At 41.8% G+C, this 19895-nt stretch overlaps 1 protein-coding gene across 2 annotated transcripts; it reads right to left on the minus strand.

The window, feature by feature from the left end:
- Positions 1–1290: 1290 nt before the first annotated feature.
- Positions 1291–19463, minus strand: LOC115200964 (leucine-rich repeat-containing protein 4B-like). 2 transcript variants are annotated; one of them, XM_029764126.1, is made up of 3 exons: positions 19135–19463; positions 6085–6686; positions 1291–5954 (listed from the first exon to the last, which is right to left on the minus strand). In XM_029764126.1, exons 2-3 carry the CDS (start codon positions 6325–6327, stop codon positions 3942–3944), a joined length of 2256 nt encoding a protein of 751 aa, XP_029619986.1. In that variant the 5' UTR covers positions 6328–6686; positions 19135–19463; the 3' UTR covers positions 1291–3941. The 2 variants fall into 2 exon arrangements, with proteins under 2 accessions (XP_029619986.1, XP_029619987.1); XM_029764127.1 differs by lacking the exon at positions 19135–19463 and adding an exon at positions 10567–10651.
- Between the last annotated feature and the right edge of the window lie 432 nt (positions 19464–19895).

Raw genomic sequence — 19895 nt, forward strand, 5'->3', positions numbered from 1 at the left:
AGCTTGTTACCTGTATAAAAGACACCTGTCCACAAAAGCGATCAATCAATCAGATTCCAAACTCTCCACCATGGCCAAGACCAAAGAGCTCTCCAAGGATGTCAGGGACAAGATTGTAGACCTACACAAGGCTGGAATGGGCTACAAGACCATCGCCAAGCAGCTTGGTGAGAAGGTGACAACAGTTGGTGCGATTATTCGCAAATGGAAGAAACACAAAAGAACTGTCAATCTCCCTCGGCCTGGGGCTCCATGCAAGATCTCACCTCGCGGAGTTGCAATGATCATGAGAACGGTGAGGAATCAGCTAAGAACTACACGGGAGTATCTTGTCAATGATCTCAAGGCAGCTGGGACCATAGTCACCATGAAAACAATTGGTAACACACTACGCCGTGAAGGACTGAAATCCTGCAGCGCCCGCAAGGTCCCCCTGCTCAAGAAAGCACATATACATGCCCGTCTGAAGTTTGCCATTGAACATCTAAATGATTCAGAGGACAACTGGGTGAAAGTGTTGTGGTCAGATGAGACCAAAATGGAGCTCATTGGCATCTACTCAACTCGCCGTGTTTGGAGGAGGAGGAATGCTGCCTATGACCCCAAGAACACCATCTCCACCGTCAAACATGGAGGTGGAAACATTATGCTTGGGGGTGTATTTCTGCTAAGGGGACAGGACAACTTCACCGCATCAAAGGGACGATGGACGGGGCCATGTACAGTCAAATCTTGGGTGAGAACCTCCTTCCCTCAGCCAGGGAATTGAAAATGGGTCATGGATGGGTATTCCAGCATGACAATAACCCAAAACACATGGCCAAGGCAACAAAGGAGTGGCTCAAGAAGAAGCACATTAAGGTCCTGGAGTGGCCCAGTCTCCAGATCTTAATCCCATAGAAAATCTGTGGAGGGAGCTGAAGGTTCGAGTTGCCAAACGTCAGCCTCGAAACCTTAATGACTTGGAGAAGATCTGCAAAGAGGAGTGGGACAAAATCCCTCCTGAGATGTGTGCAAACCTGGTGGCCAACTACAAGAAACATCTGACCTCTGTGATTGCCAACAAGGGTTTTGCCACCAAGTACTAGAGGGGTCAAATACTTATTTCCCTCATTAAAATGCAAATCAATTTATAACATTTTTGACATGCGTTTTTCTGAATTTTTTTGTTGTTATTCTGTCTCTCACTGTTCAAATAAACCTACCATTAAAATTATAGAATTATCATTTCTTTGTCAGTGGGCAAATGTACAAAATCAGCAGGGGATCAAATACTTTTTTCCCTCACTGTATAATAATAATGATCATAATGATAATAATAACAACAATAATACAAAATGTATAAATAATAATATAGCTTAATAATAGACATAGTTTCTCCAATGGTATGAAAGTAACATTTCTACAATAGTGATGTTGATCATCAAACATTGTGTCAAATATTATAATTCCAAGAAAGGACTTTCTTGTTCTGTGGTTTACTCTCATGTAGCATACTCGGAGGTATTTAATATGCTCTTTGAAATCTGACAGTGCAGTTACCAAATGTAGCACATCAACAGTACAGCCATATGTTGGACTTTTTAGTCTTCATTTATATTCTAGTAGCGTCTCAGTAGGGAAACAGTTGAACCCTGCTCACAAAAAGTGTCTGCAGGACCACATTAGTAAAATACTATTTCATTATTCTACTTCACTCTTTTTCAGGAGAAGTACCATAATTACTGAAACTGGGTGTAAAACGTCAAGGAACATCTCCCTCATAGTTCCTTGGATGGGCAACCTATAAACTGACCTGTTGTTGACTATAGTTCTGCATGTTGTTCTCATATATTAATCCTGATCAAACTAACTGAAAGCCCTATGTAAATGTCTAATACAACAGAAATAATCATATACAGTATTCTATCAGAATTTTTCATATTATTATTAATGTTATCTTTATTTCCCCAAAACATGTACCTTTGTTTCTAATGGTGCACTCATTACGGGAGTAACTAGAAGATCAGAAGAACCAACCATCCCCACTCACTCATTGAGGCAACAGCTCTGAAAATGTATACCAGCACTGCGAGGAGATAGGGGTGCAGCAAAAGCGAATGTTGAGTGGTTAACAAATTACACAGAGCAGCATGTTGGTGCAAGATCACCTCCATATACAAAAATACTACTTACTGTGTGTAGTATTACAGTTACACATACATCTAATCTCAGCTGCAACAATCAGTCTTTCACTTGAATATGGTTGGCGTGTTCAGTTTGCTCTCAATTGCAACAACCATTTCCAGATTTTCTTGGGGTTAAGAAGTAAAGTGGAAGCTTTTTCAGGAGACAAACTGGATGCTGTGTCACTTTAAGCGTCCTTTTAATGCCAATGTAACTCTCTCATTAGAATGACTAAAAGCCTGTCATGAGATATTTAAGAACAGACATCATACTATGATTACCAAGATGACTAATGGGTGTATCGTATACCATATTGGTTCAACCTAGATTTAAATATGTAGCCTACTGTATCACTCTTTATAACTACTGCATGTTTTCAATTGGTTTCCATTGACCTCCATTACCTCGATATATGATTTCTTTATTTATGTGAATGATACATGGCTAGACAATTGTACACATTATACCAAACTAAGCAAAAATAATTGAAGACAGTTTAAATGCACAAAGCTTTAAATGGCATTAACACATGAAAGGTACACTGTAAAAAGGTGGTTTGTACAACTGTCACACAACCAAATACTATTATCATACATTTCTGTTCCACTAAACCAAATATGGTGGTTGAACCCACCGACTGAATGCCATGGCAAAGACAGGCATTTAATCACCCTTATGACAGCGTTATGTGGCATCAAAATGGTCACCATGAGAAAGGAGTTCATATCAAATTCCCCAGTTATAGCAAATATCTTGCCACGGATGTGTTGTTTTACACTTTGTCAACATTTCCATTGCCCATACAATTCTTTGCAAGATATTAGCTCACTGTTTAGTTATTTCACCTGCATTTGCTGATGGCACATGCTGGCACCTGAAGCTCTCATTTGAATAATCAAGTAGCCTGCTGGAATATACGGAATATATTCTCAAAACAAACAAGAACAGAATTGTCCAGTTATCACAGACAAAAGCTTGTCAAACAGAACACTGGGGGACCTCTACTCCGAGTTTCCAATATTCATGGTAGCCAAATTCATAGAATCACAATGAGTGTTGCAATTGAGCCCTTATGTTTTGGATGAGTAGCCAAACTCAAAACATATGTATTGTATAATCAACCTTCACAATCACCACCCCTGATAATTCACAAAACAAACTATTACAGCTCATACATCCTCCAAAATATTTCTGCATTGGAATCTGCAATGTTACATATTCAAATGAAAATATACTTATAGAATTTGTGAATTTTCACAGTAATTTGTACTGTACTGTACCTTTTGTCCTTCCATTTATGCCTACCTACGGCCTCAAGGGAGACTATTGAGTTTATACCAGAGTGTCTTTCACAAGTGTTTTCTGTAAAAGAGAAATGTCTAGTATTTTTTCCTGTAATGTCTCATAACTCAAACTTCAATGTGGTAAGTGCTGTGCATGTCTTGACTGACTGGCCAACAAAGACTTAGGGAATTGAGCCACAGTACTTCCTTCTATGTGAATACAACTCATAGAAACTGCAAGAAACATTTGCTTTGGCACAGATTTACATTGTAGCGATGTTCGATATTTAACTCCATTGCCGTGACCGTTACTACAAACACAAGTGGCCCATTGTGGTAATCCTTGGCTCAGTACACTTTAGCTGACCAGCCTATGCGTTTGTGTATTGCGGTGTCAGTCTATCCTCTCTCTTGATGTAATGTCAATGCACTGTAGTGTCTAATCATTCAGTGCGTAAACCAGCCATCAATCCCCTCCCCTCTCTCTTGTTCTCAAATTTGAGTCTCTTGAACGTTTTCCTTTGAGTTTCCCTTGAACAGAAGAGGTTCCATTTGTGGGTTCTGGTTCTGGCCCATGAAACCCTTGATCGATCCATGTAATCCCATGGGGGGCATGGGGAGGGACATTGGCAGAGGTGGGGAAACAGAAAGAGGGTTGGTGTTGGTGCCATTTCCAGACATGGTCTGGAAAGTGGCGGAGGAGATTGGAACCTGTGTACAGGAGATCGGGATATCCTGGCCTTGCTGGCTAAGTGGAGACAGATTGTTCTTGTTGCTTAGAATACCGACTCCTGCCCCTGTCCCAATGCTCAGACCCATCACATTGTTGTTGAAATGATTGGTCTTGTAGTAATGGTTAAGATGCTCTGATCGCCCAATGTTGGGAAGGTTGACTCTTTCCGGGTGATGCATCCTCAATGTTCCGTCTCCTCCGCACCCAGATTGCATGGTCGATCCCCCTGAGATGCCGCTCCCAGCCCCGGCACCAATCTCATCTTCCACGTTGATGATCTCGATGGCGCGGGTGGGGCCATGGTGCTTGTGCAGCTGGTGCTGCTTCCTCAGCTTGTAGAAGACCACAAGCATCACGGCTGCCATGAAGGTGATGGCCACAAAGCAGCCGATGATGATCTTGGTGGTCTTCATCACGTCGTCCAGGCCAGTAATGTTTGTGACATCCATTATCGACACTGTGACTGTATTTTCAGTGTTTCTGGTGGCACGCGGGGAGAAAGAGGAGAGAGAAGAGCGAGATGGAGATATGGTGAATCCAGCCCTGCCTTTACCCAGTACCCCTCCTGAAAAGGTGGGACCCAGGTAATCTGGCGGTACGTAGGTTTCGTTGATGTACTGCCTCCCAGCATCCTCACCATTGTTTGTTTCCACGGTTTCAACAGTGACGGTGGTGAAGAAGCTGTAGGGGTTGCTGGAGTCGGAGGAGGACACGTTGAGTACTGCAGTCGCCGTGGTGTTGCCGGCGGAGTTGGTCACCATGCAGGTGTATTGGCCCGTGTCCTGCACAGTAACGTTGGTGAAATTCAGGGTTCCGTCATGAAGGACTGAGATCCTGACGCGGTATGATCCGTGGGTCATGAGGGTGCCATTTGGGGTGAGCCAGTTGACAGACGTCATGGAGGTGCCAGTGCGACACTTCAGCTCCGCGGCCATACCCTCTGTGACATTGAGGTCGGTGGGTGGCTCTACGATGACGGGAGCGTAGCATGTGAAGTGGCTCTGGTCCAGCTCACCGATGTAGCGGCCCTTAAGGACTGGGGGCGCATGGCAACGGGCACAGCATGTGGTGTTACTGGGCACGGTCTCCTTGAGCCACCAACTGAGCCACAGGACATCGCAGTTGCACACCCAGGGGTTGTGGTTGAGGTGCACCCGCTCCAACTGGTGCAGCGGGGTGAAGAGGTCGTGGGGCAGTGAATGCAGAGAGTTGTGGGACAGGTTGAGCTCCTCCAGGTTCTTCAGGTCGTCGAAGGCATTGCGCTCAATGACCGTCACCTTGGAGTGCATGAGCCACAGCTTGCGCAGTGACACCAGGCCCTGGAAGGAGCCTGGCCTGACGATCCCCAGCTGGTTTCCTGACAGCTCCAGCTCCTCCAGTCTGACCAAGGGCGTGAGGTTGGGGATGTCCTTCAGGCCGCACATGCCCAGGTTCAGGAAGCGCAAGTTGACCAGGCCCTCAAAGGCGGCCTCGGAGATGTAGTCCAGCTTTCTGAGTTCGCCCAGGTCGAGCCGGCGCAGGGAGGGAACGCGGTGAAAGGCGTACGCTGGCAGTGTCTCGATGGGGTTGTTCCGTAGCCAGAGCTCCCGCAGCTTGCTGAGGTACTCAAAGGCCTGCGATGGTACCAGCGTGAGGCGATTGTCAAAGAGCTCAAGGGTGTTGAGGTTTGGCAGGCCATTGAACGCGCCCACCTCAATCTGTCGGATGTGATTCTTGGAGAGCTGCAGTATTTCCAAATGCCGCAGGTGCTTGAACGTGTCTGACTTTATCACCTGTTGAGAGATATAAAAACATGCTTGTACATTGTAGCCATATGAAAACACTCTGCCGTAAAGCATACTCTGTTCATATGCGTACATGTATGAATTTTGGGATAATGTAATGAGAGAAAGGCATATTTACCTGAATCGTGTTCTCTTGTAAGTTGAGGTATCTTGTGTTCACAGATATACTGTCCGGTACGTCCTCTAAACTCTTCCTTGTACAGATGACGCGGCTTGCCTGATTGGAGCAGCTACAGGGGTTGGGACATGGGGGCATGGCCTCTGTCAGCTGAGGACCATGGTGGTGAAGCCACAGCAAAAGCTGGACCAACCAGAGGAGGGGGGAGGGGGTGGAGGGGCTGGTCACCATGACAACATGCATGGCAAATATGTCATGACCCACCCTTAGTTCTAATATGTTGATAAATCAATCACCTCCGATACAAGACAATTAAGTGGTTCTCTTGATGTTCATTTTACCAATACATTCTATTCTTCTCTTTCAAGTCGTTTTAAAAATCATGAAGAACTGTTAGATATTAAATGGTCTCTTGATTTATCATTTATATTTCCTCACTTGGCTTTGTTCATGTCAGTTTAAATATAGAATGCCGTCTATTTTTCAGCATATTTTTTTTGAGAATTAATAATTGTCCCATGACAATTATTACAATAAAAAGGGAGATGTTTGGTGAATCGGCTCTTGAAAGGGGTGTCTCTATGGAGGGTAGATGCTCCTCACTGTAGGAGGGAGAGAGAGAGAGAAAGAAAGAAAGAAAGAAAGAAAGAAAGAAAGAAAGAAAGAGGGATCAGACAACTGAACAAGGCATGAGTACTGACACATTTGCTCTGTAACTGTAGAAGCACTGTGAAATATTTAATAATGTGGGATGCAATTTGAAGATTGATGGTCAATAGATAAAATGCATGGAAAGCATGTAAACTTTCAGGTTTACACTAGAGCATTGGTTCTCACAAATTAGGCTCTAGAGCCTACTATTGAGTCACCTACTATTTAATTCATAGGTTGAGGTAAAAATGTTGGTCAAGGCTTGATACTTGTTCAAAAGGTGGATCACAAAATTCTAAAACACTCACTTGAAAGCTAAGGTGTGTCACAACTCAAAGCACCACAGGCCTAGAGAAAAATAAATATTGGTCATGAAATAAATATAGTGTATGATTCATTACTCAATGATGAGAGTAAAACAAACACCTTTGGTTTTTATGAGCATAATCATACGGTAATGTACATTTTAGTCATTTAGCAGACACTCTTATCCAGAGCAACTTACAGTAGTGAATGGATACATTTCATACATTTTTTTTTCTTCCCCGTACTGGTCCCCCGTGGGAATCGAACCCACAACCCTAGCATTGCAAACACCATGCACTACCAACTGAGCCACACGGGACCCGTGTATGTGGAGAAAAAGGTATTTGCAGGGATAAATAGACTTGATCACATACCAACATCACTCTAAAAGACAATAACAAGCAAGTGCTGTACTGTCAGTTTGAAATGATATTTAATGAAGTATAACCCATTTTTAAAATCAATGTTACACAACTACTGCTACATGAGGGAACCAGCTAAAAGTTTCCCCACATCCAATGAATGGTGACCTAGCCATATTTACATTTACGTCATTTAGCAGACGCTCTTATCCAGAGCGACTTACAAATTGGTGCATTCACCTTATGATATCCAGTGGAACAACCACTTTACAATAGTACATCTATATCTTTTTTTGGGGGGGGGGGGGTTAGAAGGATTACTATATCCTATCCCAGGTATTCCTTAAAGGGGTGGGGTTTCAGGTGTCTACGGAAGGTGGTGATTGACTCCGCTGTCCTGGTGTCGTGAGGGAGCTTGTTCCACCATTGGAGTGCCAGAGCAGTGAACAGTTTTGACTGGGCTGAGCGGGAACTGTGCTTCCGCAGCGGTAGGGGGGCCAGCAGGCCAGAGGTGGATGAACGCAGTGCCCTTGTTTGTGTGTAGGGCCTGATCAGAGCCTGAAGGTACGGAGGTGCCGTTCCCCTCACAGCTCCGCAGGCAAGCACCATGGTCTTGTAGCAGATGCGAGCTTCAACTGGAAGCCAGTGGAGTGTGCGGAGGAGCGGGGTGATGTGAGAGAACTCGGGAAGGTTGAACACCAGACGGGCTGCGGCGTTCTGGATGAGTTGTAGGGGTTTAATGGCACAGGCAGGGAGCCCCGCCAACAGGGAGTTGCAGTAATCCAGACGGGAGATGACAAGTGCCTGGATTAGAAATGTTTTGTATTGTTCTGAAAGACAGATATTCATTGAATCACAATTGGTTGTACTGATTACAAAGAACTGGGGGGTATGCATGGTGATACCGAGGAGCAGGGGCGCAACTTCGGTTTTAGAAGTGGGGGGGACATAATATACTGTGCCTTCGGAAAGTTTTCAGACCACTTGACTTTTTCCACATTTTGTTACGTTACAGGCTAATTCTAAAATGGATTAAATGAAAACATTTCCTCATAATGACAAAGCAAAAACAGGTTTTTAGAAATTTGCAAATGTATTACGAATATAAAACTGTAATACCTTATTTACATAAGTATTCAGACCCTTGGCAATGAGACTCAAAATTTAGCTCAGGTGCATCCTGTTTCCATTGATCATCCTTGAGATGTTCCTAAAATTTGTTTGGAGTCCACCTGTGGTAAATTCAACTGATTGGACATGATTTGGAAAGGCAGGCACCTGTCTATATAAGGTCCCACAGTTGACAGTGCATGCCAGAGCAAAAACCAAGCCATGAGGTCGAAGGAATTGTCCGTAGAGCTCAGATACAGGATTGTGTCGAGGCACAGATCTGGGGAAGGGCACCAAAACATTTCTGCAGCATTGAAGGTCCCCAAGAACACAGTGGCCTCCATCATTCTTAAATGGAAGAAGTTTATATACGGTGCGTTCAGAAAGTATTCAGACCCCTTGACTTTTTCCACATTTTGCCTTATTCTAAAATTGATGAAATCGTTTTTTCCCCCCTCATCAATCTACACACAATACCCCATAACAACAAATCAAAAACAGTTTTCTTGTAAATTTTTGCAAATTTATTAAAATAAAGAAATGAAATATCACATTTACATAAGTATTCAGACCCTTTACTCAGTACTTTGTTTAAGTTCATTTGGCAGTGATCGCAGCCATGGGTATGGCGTTACATGCTTGGCACACCTGTATTTGGACATTTTCTCCCATTCTTCTCTGCAGATTCTGTCAAGCTCTGTCAGGTTGGATGGGGAGCGTCACTGCACAGCTATTTCCAGGTCTCTCCAGAGACCTGGAACAACACTCCTGTGTTGTCTTGGCTATGTACTTAGGGTCATTGTCCTGTTGGAAGGTGAACTATCACCCCAGTATGAGGTTCTGAGCACTCTAGAGCAAGTTTTCATCAAGGATCTCTCTGTACTTTTCTCTGTTCATCTTTCCCTCAATCCTGACCAGTCTCCCAGTCCCTGTCACTGAAAAACATCCCAACAGGATGCTAACACCATCATGCTTCACCGTAGGGATGTTGCAAGGTTTCCTACAGACGTGACCCTTGGCATTCAGGACAAAGAATTCAATCTTGGTTTCATCAGACCAGAGAATCTTGTTTCTCATGGTCTGAGAGTCTTTAGGTGCCTTTTGGCAAACTCCAAGCGGGCAGTCATGTGCCTTTTACTGAGGAGTAGCTTTCGTCTGGCCACGCTACTGTAAAGGCCTGCTTGGTGGAGTGCTGCAGAGATGGTTGTCCTTCTGGAAGGTTCTCCCATCTCCACAGAGGAACTCTAGAGCTCTGTCTGAGTAACCATCGGGTTCTTGGTCACCACCCTGACCAAGGCCCTTCTCCCTCGATTGCTCAATTTGGCCTGGCGGCCAGCTCTAGGAAGAGTCTTGGTGGTTCCAAACTTCTTCCATTTAAGAATGATGGAGGCCACTGTTTTTGGGGACCTTCAATGCTGCAGAAATGTTTTGGTACCCATTCCCAGATCTGTGCCTCGACACAATCCTGTCTCGGACTTCTACAGACAATTCCTTCGACCTCATGGCTTGGTTTTTACTCTGACATACACTATCAATTGTGGGACGTTATATAGACAGGTGTGTGCCTTTACAAATCATGTCCAATCAATTGAATGTACCACAGGTGGACTCCATTCAAAACATCTCAAGGATGAATGTTAACAGGGTGCATCTGAGCTCAATTTCAAGTCTCACAGCAAAAGGTCTGAATATTTATGTAAATAAGGTATTTCTGTTTTAAACATTTCTAAAAACCTGTTTTCGCTTTGTCATTATGGGGTATTGTGTATTATGGGGTATTGTGGGGTATCTGAAAACTTTCCTGTACTGTATATACATATATATTTTTAATCCAGTAGAATAAACACCCCTAACAGCCTACCTGACCGCTCGGAGGCATCCACATGGTCCAAAACCACAACGCTGCCTCGTTTTGTATCACATTCCAATTATAAAACTGGGGGGGGGGGCAAAAAAGCTATTTCAGAATGTGGGGGGGGCATGTCCCCTTTGTCCCCAGTGAAAGTTGCTGGGGGGGTACTGCCACACCCAAGTGTAACCCAGTAATCTGCACCTCTCTTGACTGGTCTGCATCTGCACCTCTCCTGACTGGTCTGCATCTGCACCTCTCCTGACTGGTCTGCATCCTCCAATAGGCCTATAGGGTTGGACTGGGTGCAAGAACCTGAATTAAACTTGAGGGACCCCCTAGTATTGTTTCTACACTTCCCTCATATGTATTTAGGAATTTTTAATTTGGCTCTATACTCCAGCATTTTGGATTTGAGATCAAATGTTTAATGTGAGGCGACAGTAAGGATTGTCACCCTTTATTTGAGGGTATTTTCATGCATATTATCTGTTTTACCATTTAGAAAGGAAAGCACTTCATGTAACTAGTCTAGTATTTGGTCCCATATTCCTTGCACACAATGTAACTACATCAAGCTTGTGACTCTAAAAACTGGTTGGAAGCATTTGAAATTTGATTTGGTTGTGTATTGCCCCATAGTAACTGAACGGTGAATGATGACTGGAGTAATGTTATTTCTAAGTGAGTAGATTAGATGTTTCTGAACACTTCTACATTAATCCTGATAATGCCAAGATTAAGAAAAATCATGAATGAATCATGAATAATGCTGAGTGAGATGCTGTTCAGACAAAAGATGCTTATCTCTCACCATTACCAATAACAGGGAGGTTAACATTTTTTGGGAGGTATGATCTTTGTGCCTCATTCATGATTATCCATAATAATAGCAGCATCCACATGAATGTGGAAGTGTTCAGAAACATCTTATTTTTTTACTTACTATAAAAGTGACTCCAAAATGGCACAAGACATTATTTACCATTCAGTTCCTATTAGGCAAAACAATTCAAAACACAAAGAAACCGCAAATGCATCCAACAAGTTTGTAGAGTCACAAGCTTGATGTAGTCATTGTGTGCAAGGAATATGGGACCAAATACTAAACAGTTGACTACTTTAATACACTATAAGTGAATGTCCAAATACTTATAACTTATTCAAATGGGGGGGACTAGATACATAAATCGCTTTCATTTCGAAACAGCAAAACAGATATGTATGAAAATACCCTAAAAATATAAAAGGTGACATTCTGTACCATTGGCTAATATGAAACATTATATCTCAAATCTAAAATGCTGGAGTATAGAGCCAAATGAAACATTTACCCTCACTATCCAAATACACATGGAGGGGAGTGTATATCATTTCAATAGCCCATTACATTTACATTTTACATTTAAGTCATTTAGCAGACACTCTTATCCAGAGCGACACAGTGAACAGGTTTTTCTGTTAAGCAACTCAGCCCTGCACCTCTAGTGTGATACCATCAAACTACTCAGGATGTGCACATACTGCATTTGTCTTATGTAGACACAAACAAGTAATTTATAGGTTATTGATGTGTACCATTTTACTATATCATTTCTACCTGGTCATTTCTGCCACATAGAATACAGTGCTTGCACAATTTTTATTTAACCTTTATTATTTAACGTAGAAAAGTCAGTTAAAAACAAATTCTTATTTATAATGACGGCCGTCCCCGGCCAAACCCTAACCCGGACGACGCTGGGCCAACTGCGCCGGAATTTGGGTAGTAAAATAGCTAACATGGTCATCTTAGCATCTATACAAACATGGGAATCCCCTTCCATCCTCCTCCACACAAACTACCCTGTACTGTCCCTTTAAGACCGACAAAGATGGAGACCCTCAATAAAATACTGTATGTAGGTCAAGGCCCTGCTGTTCAAACAAAAGCTACTTTAGCTCAACTTATTGATATATCCATTCATATCATACTTCTCTGGTGAATAGTCCCCTTTTAACCCAGGTTTATAGTTAGCCCAAAACATACTCTCTCCTATGCAGTGCCATGAATGCATGTGGTCCTAGAAACCTGGTTGCTATGGCAACCGCCTCACACACCATCTTGTGCTTTACTGCCCAGTGCACTATCCTATTCCACTCTAGCACTGTGCAGTTAGCAGTTTGCTAGCAGATGTACTTCAGTCGTTTTCAACCAATCAGTGTCTCGCTTTTTGCTCAATTACCACCTAAGCCACAAGCTTTTAGGGTTCCGTAGGCTATTACATGGTCAAGTGACCGTATGTCAACAGCCCACACACTTGCTCAGTAGTCATAGTATGTTTCATTCTCTGACAAAGGGGTCATTAAGAAAGTGCTTTACAAGTTTTCAAAGAATTCACCCAAACCAATCTGAAATACTGGGCTGGTGGATTACAGCTCAGTAATAGTAATAATTATTGAGTAGCCTCAGTGAGTCCAATATATCTTTAGACCAAACGTAACATATATGCAGGAGAAAGAAAGAAACTGTGAATTGCACATACACCAACATGTCACAGTATCTGGTTCAGTGATGATCCCTCAAAACGTATACATTGCACACGAAGGCCGACCTTTGCCTTTCACAATAACAGTGTAGGGAAACAAACTCTTCATGAATCCTAATCTGCATACAGTATAGGCAGCAGATTAGGTGAACATCAATCGCTTTTCAAATATTTCTTGTCTTAAAGCAGCCATTAAGAATATGCTAATTATAGGTCTACAGAAATGTTCTTTACCCACCCTCACACCAGCCAGTGGCGACCTGTCATTCAGGGCAGGTGGGGCAGAGGCCCACCTGTTTTGAGCCCTACATTTTTAGAAACAAAAAAATAAAACGTTTTGGGGGCTTGCCTGTTTTGCCAGTTTTTTTTAATTCCAGGGTTTTTCTTAATTTTGACTATTTTGTACATTGTAGAATAATAGTGAAGACATCAAACTATGAAATAACACATATGGAATCATATAGTAAGCAAAACAAGTGTTAAACAAATCTAAATATATTTTATATATGAGATTCTTCAAAGTAGCCACCTTTTGCCTTGACGACAGCTTTATGCATTTCAATTAACAGGTGTGCCTTGTTAAAAGTTAATATGTGGAATTTCTTTCCTTCTTAATGTGTATGAGCCAGGAAGGGGTGGTAAACAGAAGATAGCCCTATTTGGTAAAAGACCAAGTCCATATTATGGCAAGAACAGCTTAAATAAGCAAAGAAAAACAACTGTCCATAATTACTTTAAGACATGAAGGTCAGTCAATGCGGAAAATGTCAAGAACTTTGAAAGTTTCTTCAAGTGCAGTCACAAAAACCATCAAGCGCTATGATGAAACTGGCTCTCATGAGGATCGCCACAGGAAAGGAAGACCCAGAGTTACCTCTGATGCAGAGGATAAGTTAATTAGAGTTACCAGCCTCAGAAATTGCAGGCCAAATAAATGCGTTACAGAGTTCAAGTAACAGACACATCTCAACATCAACTGTTCAGAGGAGACTGTGTGAATCAGGCCTTCATGGTCGACTTGCTGCAAAGAAGCCACTTCTAAAGGACACCAATAAGAAGAAGAGACTTGCTTGGGCCAAGAAACACGAGCAATGGGCCAAGAAACACGAGCAATGGACATTAGACCGGGGAATTCTGTCCTTTAGTCTGTTGAGTCCAAATTTGAGATTTTTGGTTCCAACTGCAGTGTCCTAGTGAGACGCAGAGTAGGTGAACGGGTGATCTCCGCATGTGTGGTTCCCACCGTGAAGCATAGAGGAGGAGGTGTGATGGTGTGGGGGGTCCTTTGCTGGTGAAACTGTCTGTGATTTATTTAGAATTCAAGGCACACAGCATTCTGCAGCAATTCGCAATCCCATCTGGTTTGCACTTAGTTGGACTATCATTTGTTTTTCAACAGGACAATGACCTAACACACCTCCAGGCTGTGTAAGGGCTATTTGACCAAGAAGGAGAGTTATGGAATGATGCATCAGATGACCTGGCCTCCACAGTCACTCAACCTCAACCCAATTGAGATGGTTTGGATGATTTGGACTGCAGAGTGAAGGAAAAGCAGCCAACAAGTGCTCTGCATATGTTGGAATTCCTTCAAGACTGTTGGAAAAGCATTCCAGGTGAAGCTGGTTGAGAGAATGCCAAGAGTGTGCAAAGCTGTCATCAAGGCAAAGGGTGGCAGCAAAGGGTGGCTGCTATGAAGAATCTAAAGTATATTTTGATTTGTTTAACACTTTTTTGGTTACTACATAATTCCATATGTGTTATTTCATAGTTATGATGTCTTCACTATTATACTACAATGTAGAAAATAGTAAAAATAAAGAAAAACCCTTGAATGAGTAGGTGTGTCCAAACGTCTGACTGGTACTGTATATCAATGAGTTAATAAAGCTGCATACAAACATGGCCTCTTTTTTTTGTTTTCTTGGGTAACGCAGCTCCAAAATGCAGGTGTTTCAGCCTAGCTCAGTGCTTTCTATGGTGATGGGGCAAGCCAGCAGAAAATACGGATCGTTGCGCCGTGATTGGCTCAGTGTTCCGTCACTCATAGGGACACTACGTCACCGCCAAGTTTAAGGGTAGACCTTGAAAATTCTAGCCCCTTTGATTGCTGCCATAGAGTTACATTAGAAGTGCCCATCCAAGAAGGCTCAAGGTCATTGGCCACAGATAAAATTACGTCAAATCACGTTATATCTACAGTAGCTTTGATTGGACTGCCATGTCAACATCATACTTTCAAAATCTTAGCTAGCGGTCATCATCATGAATCAAGTCAACGATCTACTGGCAAATCCTTTTTAATCCTTGTCATATGGAGAGAAACAATGAAGAGAAATTATAGATACAACGTATCGGTGCTCATCGGCCATTGGACATAAATATTACTCAACAAGTTGGAAATCGCAAATGCAATAATGAGTGGTTTGGAAGGAATCAGTGGCTAACTGCAAGCATTGTAAAGCAATCATTAGCCTGCTATTCTGTGGAGTGGCTGTGTGGTCCCAAGTCTAAGATTAAGGGTCTCTTTTCCTAGTTGAAAATAATAAACATTCAACATTGACCATGCTGTCAATGAAGCATGATTTGTGCTGCACTCAAAACAACTTAACTCGGAAGTGCAAAATCTGACTTTAGTGAGTTCAAGACAATTGGGAAGTTGGGAAAAATGAGCTACGACTGGGAAAATACGTTTTGAACTTTCATTGAACTCAGAATTGTAAATCGGGAACTTGGGACTCTTTCTAGAGCTACAACCTGAAGAGCACTGACGTCATCACGATTCAACCTTTTTTTCCCAAGCTCCCAGTTGTCTTGAAAGCACCATAAATCCAGAGAATGCCACACTTTGATGACAAATTTTTATGACAAAATTTACCCACGAAGGACCACCGCACCTAGGTGAGTCAAAAAATGTATTGTATGCTGCTTCATAAATGATGTAATATGCCAGGGAGATGTGTATACTGTAGCTAAGAAAGTAATACTAAGTGTATGCTGTGTAGTAAGCTGTTAGTAGCCCATGTCCCTCACCCTAATAATTTGGTCTATTTTCAGCCTCTTAACTTCGCCTATTGTTCTGATTTGGTGGTGCACATGTAACCTATAACCACACACACACACACACACACACACACACACACACACACACACACACACACACACCAAAGTACAGTTTCAATCCATGATCCTCCACTATAATTGCAACATTGAGACAAATTATTATTGTGTCAATGTGCTTAACATAGCCTCCAGGTCTTTGCAACAGACAGTAACATTGGAGAAGGGGAATATATTTAATGTGTGTGGTGTCCGTTCACAATCTATGTGGGTCCTACACTACAGGACGATGCCTCTGAGACAATGGGCTTGTCCATAATTGTGAAAATGTCCCATTTTATCGTGCCGATCTTGTTCAGGACATTTTCATTATATAAGAACTGTATGTTGGGCTTTACAAGACGATAGAGACACACCATTGTAAAACAAGTTAATTAGCCAGACCCATGGCTTGATAGGGGAAAAGATTGCTCTTCCCTAACGGCTCGATTCAATCCGTATCGCGGAAGAGCCGTGGTATAGAGCGATTTAAATGTAAAGGTATTTTCCGATTGAGCCGATATATGCAGTGTTTACCGTGAATGCAGTCTCTGTGACAAAGGGGGAACATTGCCTTAAATGTTTACTGCCATCAAAACATCTAACAGAACATACATTGTTGTCCATAGATGTATCCCTTTTTTTGAGGACACTCTCATACACTCTGTGCACTGTCAATGGTACAATGGTGCAATTCTATAGTGTATATTCTCTTATTAGAGTCAATTGGTTACATATCAGTGGAGGCTCCTCAGAGGAGGAAGGGGATGTCCATCCTCCTCAGTGAATTTCATAAAAATACACATTTTAAGCATTTTAAAGTTATCCTTTTTAGATAAAACTATACTAAATACAATCATGTCACCAAATAATTGATTAAAACACACAATTTTGCAAAGAAGGTCTACAGTAGCCTCAACAGCACTCTGTAGGGTAGCACCATGGTGTAGCTGGAGGACAGCTAGCTTCAGTCCTCCTCTGGGTACATTGACTTCAATACAAAAACTAGGAGGCTCATGGTTCTCAACCTCTTCCATAGACTTACACAGTAATTATGACAACTTCCGGAGGATGCCCTCCAACCTTTCAGAGCTCTTGCAGTATGAACTGACATGTTGTCCACCCAATCAAATGATAGCTAGCACTGCAGTGCATAACATGTGGTGAGTTGTTGACTCAAAGTGAGAGAAAGACAGTAGTTGAACAGTTTTGAACAAATTAATTTCTTCCAAAATTAAGGAGAAAGAGTGTCATTTTTTTCCACTTTCAGTTTCACTTACTAAGCTAGCATATGCAGATTTCTAGTTTAGCCTACTGAAACACCCTAATCAAACAGAGGGATGCTATGTTAGCTAGCTGGCTATGACTTTTCAACACAACACATGGAACTCTTCCAAGTTAAGGTATACTTTTGGTTTTACTAATTTATTGCCACCGGGGCCCGCCAGTGTAACTGCTTACTGACTGTACACTAACTTTACTGCATGATTGTAGCGGGTTTACTAACACATTAGTTCGATTAGCTATGATGACTATGACATTACTTTAGCTAATACGGTGACAACGATGTAGGCTGTATGCAGCGGTTTGGCTTGGAAGGGTTTTTTCACCGGGTCACATAGAGCTGATGTGTTGTGCATTGAACTCCACATGGGGGTGAGGAGGAAATCGCATAGATGCGAGAAGGAATATACAACGTGACTGCAATGAAAGTAAACTGTGTTTACGCGTGATCAGGGGTGTATTCATTCCGCAGATTCTGTTGAAAAACATTATCTACATGGTGGCACCCATGTACTATTACACACAATCAGTCGTGGGAGAAGAAAGCATTCAATCGTGAAGAAACAAATGATCTGCAACCTGCTGACCAAATGTTATACAAACACATGATTATTGTGTAATCACTGTATTCTACCAATGCTTTATTCTTTGGATCTGGTCACATGTTGAGGTAATTATTGTGGGGTGACACTTTACTTAAATAGCCTTTTGTTATAATTTACTTCAAAAGCAACTATTATCTGCATTATTATGCAGTTATAATGCATTGTATAATGTAAAATGTAGACTATTATAATAGCCTTATATTAATCATGACTAAATAAGCCATTTTGAGTCAGTTGAAATGTTGATACATAACAGAGACATAGGCCTAATATAGCCTGTTATACAGCTTATTATGAGACATTATAAAGGTTAATAGCCTATATGCGTATAACAAGTTATAAAGCATTACACAAGCAGTCTTTAAGTCTTAGCATTTGTGGCTTTGAATATTCTTAGGCTAAAGGCTACCTGAGCATTAAGAGAGATCTTGTATACCAGGCTCAATTAGGCCTAATATTTACAGCTGGCCTGAGATTAACACAAAGCCACACAGGTGCAGCAGGCTAACATCATCTACTGTAACTATGACAACACTAAATGGATTCGGAGTTGCTGAAGGTGGGAATCCGGTTAGGATGAAGCTATATAAACAATAGTTGAAATCAGTGTTTTATAGGGGAAATTATGTTAAGGTTAAAATGGTGGCTTATACTTCATTTGCAGGGGATTTTTTTTATCTTCATTTGGTCATTTTACAGCATACAATGGAGAGTCTAAATCATTGGAATAAAAAGTCGAATTAGATCTTTCCCATATCATTCAAATGAAAAATAGTTGTAATCTATCCTGAGTGTATGACCAAAGCACAATAAACCCTTGTGACTATAAATGATCATATAATTCCAATAATGCAGCTGGCCTCGCGCTACGGCGCACCTATGGAACGCAATTGAAATTAGAATAGGCCTAATTCTGCATTACAAAATGGCTAGCATCGACTCTCTTTGACTAAACTAAACAAATGCAACAGAAATAATGTTATTTCACATTAGGCAGGTATGTTACAAAATAAGCTGATGTATGATTCGAGCACCTTTTCGATTTGAAATTATCTTAAGAATGTCTTACAACACATTAGCTTTGATTTCCAACATTTTTAAATTGAAACCCGATGGTTTCCCCCGATATTCATTTATACTAAGCAATTTGAGCAAATAAAACGGTAATGTCTCCACCTGATATACGATGAATCATACCAAAATAACAAATAGGTTGACTACGACGGCCATTTCACCTACGTCCAATAGACTCATACCTTTCTGTTTCAATTTCTGGGGTGTGAGGTCGACGTTCTCTCTCCTTTCGTTCCCTCTCTTCTCGTCAGTTCCCCAACCCCTTAACTATCCCTCTTTTTCTCTTCTCTAAATTGATTATCTCTCTTCCACGGATGTTAGCTCGGCTCTCGTCTTCCGCAGCACCAACGCAACGAAGGGACTTCATACACCAATAGCACGTTCAACATAAGCAGAACCCACAAACTACACGAACAGGGTGAAGAAACGTATACATTAACATAGTTAAATCGTTATTCAGTTCAAATAAGAACAAAATCCGTAATGGATGCATCCAAGCATCTTCTCATCCTTGGAGACGCGCGCAGGCAGCAAACGAGACGGCGCCCGTTTGGCATAGTATTTTCGCACTCCAGCATAAGCGACAGTTTACGCACATTCCGTAGGTCTGCAGCTGAATGCCACGAAGTCAGCGTAGACCTCAACAGGGACCACAGAAGACCAACCAACCATTGATTATGAAGGGCCATGATCAAGAAACTCGTCATTGAAAATAAGAATTTTTTCTTAACTGACTTGCCTAGTTAAATGAAGGTTAATATATATATATATATATATATTTTTTTTTTTAAATTTTATTTTTTTTGCTTTGTTTTTAATAATTTTTTTTTTTATGTATTCCAAGACAAATGGCGGTGATGCACTAATGTCATTATGGTCTGCAATCGTTGTGCAGCCCCTACTGTATGTTGCCGGGTGAGTGGGCTATACTCAGGTCCAGTGG

The sequence above is a fragment of the Salmo trutta genome, chromosome 10, assembly GCF_901001165.1.
Source record: "Salmo trutta chromosome 10, fSalTru1.1, whole genome shotgun sequence".
Taxonomy (NCBI): Eukaryota; Metazoa; Chordata; class Actinopteri; order Salmoniformes; family Salmonidae; genus Salmo; species Salmo trutta.

Bases quoted from the DNA above. Each gene is read 5' to 3' on its own strand.
- LOC115200964 (XM_029764126.1), bottom strand. From the start codon at position 6,327: ATGCATGTTGTCATGGTGACCAGCCCCTCCACCCCCTCCCCCCTCCTC. The intron at 5,955-6,084 runs GTAAATATGCCT...ATCTCTCAACAG, and splicing joins TACAAGAGAACACGATTCAG to GTGATAAAGTCAGACACGTT.